The 2,308-nt window shown below is 48.2% G+C and overlaps 1 protein-coding gene across 1 annotated transcript in view; it reads right to left on the reverse strand.

The window, feature by feature from the left end:
- The window catches only part of T265_06102 (hypothetical protein), a gene marked incomplete at both ends in the record, with an annotated part of 15,858 nt that overhangs the window by 7,837 nt on the left and 5,713 nt on the right, over positions 1-2,308 (reverse strand). Inside the window, one exon of the mRNA XM_009171280.1 lies at positions 104-251. Within this exon, the coding sequence (XP_009169544.1) occupies positions 104-251 (148 nt within the window). The remainder of the gene's footprint in view (positions 1-103; positions 252-2,308) is intronic.

Consider the following 2,308-nt stretch of genomic DNA (forward strand, 5'->3'; position numbering starts at 1 on the left):
CATATAAACTGTCCTTGGCAGATTCAGAGCTGCAGTCATTTGGGGCTTAAGCAGGCACAATAACCGAGGTGCAATGAACCTCATTTCCTCTAGATTCTCTCACCGATTTTGCCAAACGAACCGGACAGAGACGAGTGTCAACGGATATCCAATCAAGGAAAGACGCTTCCGCTCGTTCGCTCAATACAATACCCACCTCAGCATATCCAGGTGCAGTGGCCTCTGCGTCACCAGAGTTACGTAGCCGGAACCTGGAAGAGAGCGAGGGGGCAGTCAATTCGATGACATTATTTGCGTCCCGCGTCCTTGTTTCTGACAGACAACATACATCAATACATAGGGGATCTGGCGTACGCTTGCTTCAGTGTGCGAACATTGAAGGTGGCTAAGTAGACAGGCCTTCGAAGTCTGAAACAGACTTTGAAGTGTATATTGTTGTGACTGAACTCGGACGTGCAGAAGCTGCAGCTGAGTGTGATGCAGCGCGAGCAAAACAGCCAGTCCTAGAGCTAGGACCTGCGGAGAAATCATTCAAAGTTTGTCGGGGGAGGGTGAAAGATGGAAGACGTGAAAGTGTAAGAAGGGGGCGTCTACAAGCAGTAGTATGTTTTCGCTTACCTGCTGTATGCAGCGGCCCCACGCGACGGCCGATGTGGCATGAGAGTATTGTTAGTTGTGAATGTCATTGTTGTGCGAGGGCTGGGATACTGCCAGGATGCCCACACCTAGGCAGGAGGACGATTAGGATCCTCAAAGCCTTTGGCTCAAAAGCCAACATGCAGATGACGTCATCTTCGAAGAGGAGGAGACGGCTCAGGTGTTTCTGGCTAAACTTGCCCCGTCCTTTGGCGAGCGTTTTACACCCAGAGTGCAAGAACAAGGTTCCTAACACAGTTACTGCCTCTTACAATCCAGAGAGAAGCACTCGAACCTTTGAAGCCTTTTACCTACCTTGGAAGTTGAATTATTTCTAATTACAGTGTGACAGATGAAGTCAATGCACAAATCTGCAAGTTTTGGATGGCATATGCTATTTTGAGACACCTGTGGTGTCGAAACGGTATATCTCTGAGTTTAAGGGACGTGTGTATCAGGCTACAGTAGGGGTTGTTTTGTTGTATGGCTTACACTTGACCTGTTCGATCAGTGTCTTCAGGTGATAATCGTCTACGAACCATGATGATGTTGACGATTTTTGTAGAAGAGTAGGTAACGCAGGCAATACTAGAAAAGCCTGATTGACGTCATCTGGTCTTTCGGAACTTGCTTTGCGCCAGCGAAGTTCAAATCGTAATGCTGGACACAATCTTTGGACACGCCTTTGAGAATTCAGTGAGTGGCAGTGGCGGTTGCAGAACGTAGAAGCATCAATGTTTCTATTTAGTGTTGCCGTCAATGATGATGATGACTCTGGTGTTACCAGTTTCTTGTGCACCTATTCCCACTCATGTCTGTCTCATCTATAAGGCGTATGTTTTTGTGTCTGACGGATGCGGTTCGCACACATTGTTAGGCAGGAATCCACGCGGATCCCACTATACCGCACGTCTTTAGGTGCTGCTACGGCCGAGAAGCCTGGCCCGCTCGAGGTTGGCCCAGAATTCGGGGCGCTTGCCGGTCCGGCATCAAGACGAGATCTGATTGGTCAACAATCTGGATCGAACAGCCAATCATGATCCAGTATTGGCCGAATGCCGGTTGCCAATGCCGCATCCAGAACGCGTCAGAAATTCCAGAAAGTTATAGCCGCTTACGCTATATATACGAAGCGCTGAACAACTGTTCCTGACTTCGTTTTGGGCGTTAATAGACCTTGTGCACCTTTGGTGGTTGTTTCGACGTGAACGCTAGCTTGGGAGGCTCAGACCGAGAACTAAGCTGAGGAAAGTACCGTTACTACACACATTGAGGTGGGGTGTACTGTGAACTGCGATCCCCTCTGTTTTTTACTCCTGGTGACTTACTCCTTTTCCTCTTACGTTTCGGCGGTCCTTATGACGTTTTTCTGCTCTCCACTGTTTCTGTTTACCCTCTTATATTTTCACAGGTCCTCAGCATTGACTGCCGTAACTGTTCTGTGCAGACTTGTGAATTGCTACTTCTTATCGTGTGATCACGGTTATGCTGTAATTGAGCTGACCTGCTTTAAAGCTAAACTTATGGTTCTCCTGCCTCATCCACTACTTGTGACAGTACTCATACCGTCACGAAGACAGTCTGTGCGCTTCCGAGACTCATTGAACTAAGTTAGATGGTGCCCGCGGGACACTTGCAGACTCATGCCATGACCAGTGATTAGAACGTGAAT

Source organism: Opisthorchis viverrini (assembly GCF_000715545.1).
Source record: "Opisthorchis viverrini unplaced genomic scaffold opera_v5_134, whole genome shotgun sequence".
Taxonomy (NCBI): domain Eukaryota; kingdom Metazoa; phylum Platyhelminthes; class Trematoda; order Opisthorchiida; family Opisthorchiidae; genus Opisthorchis; species Opisthorchis viverrini.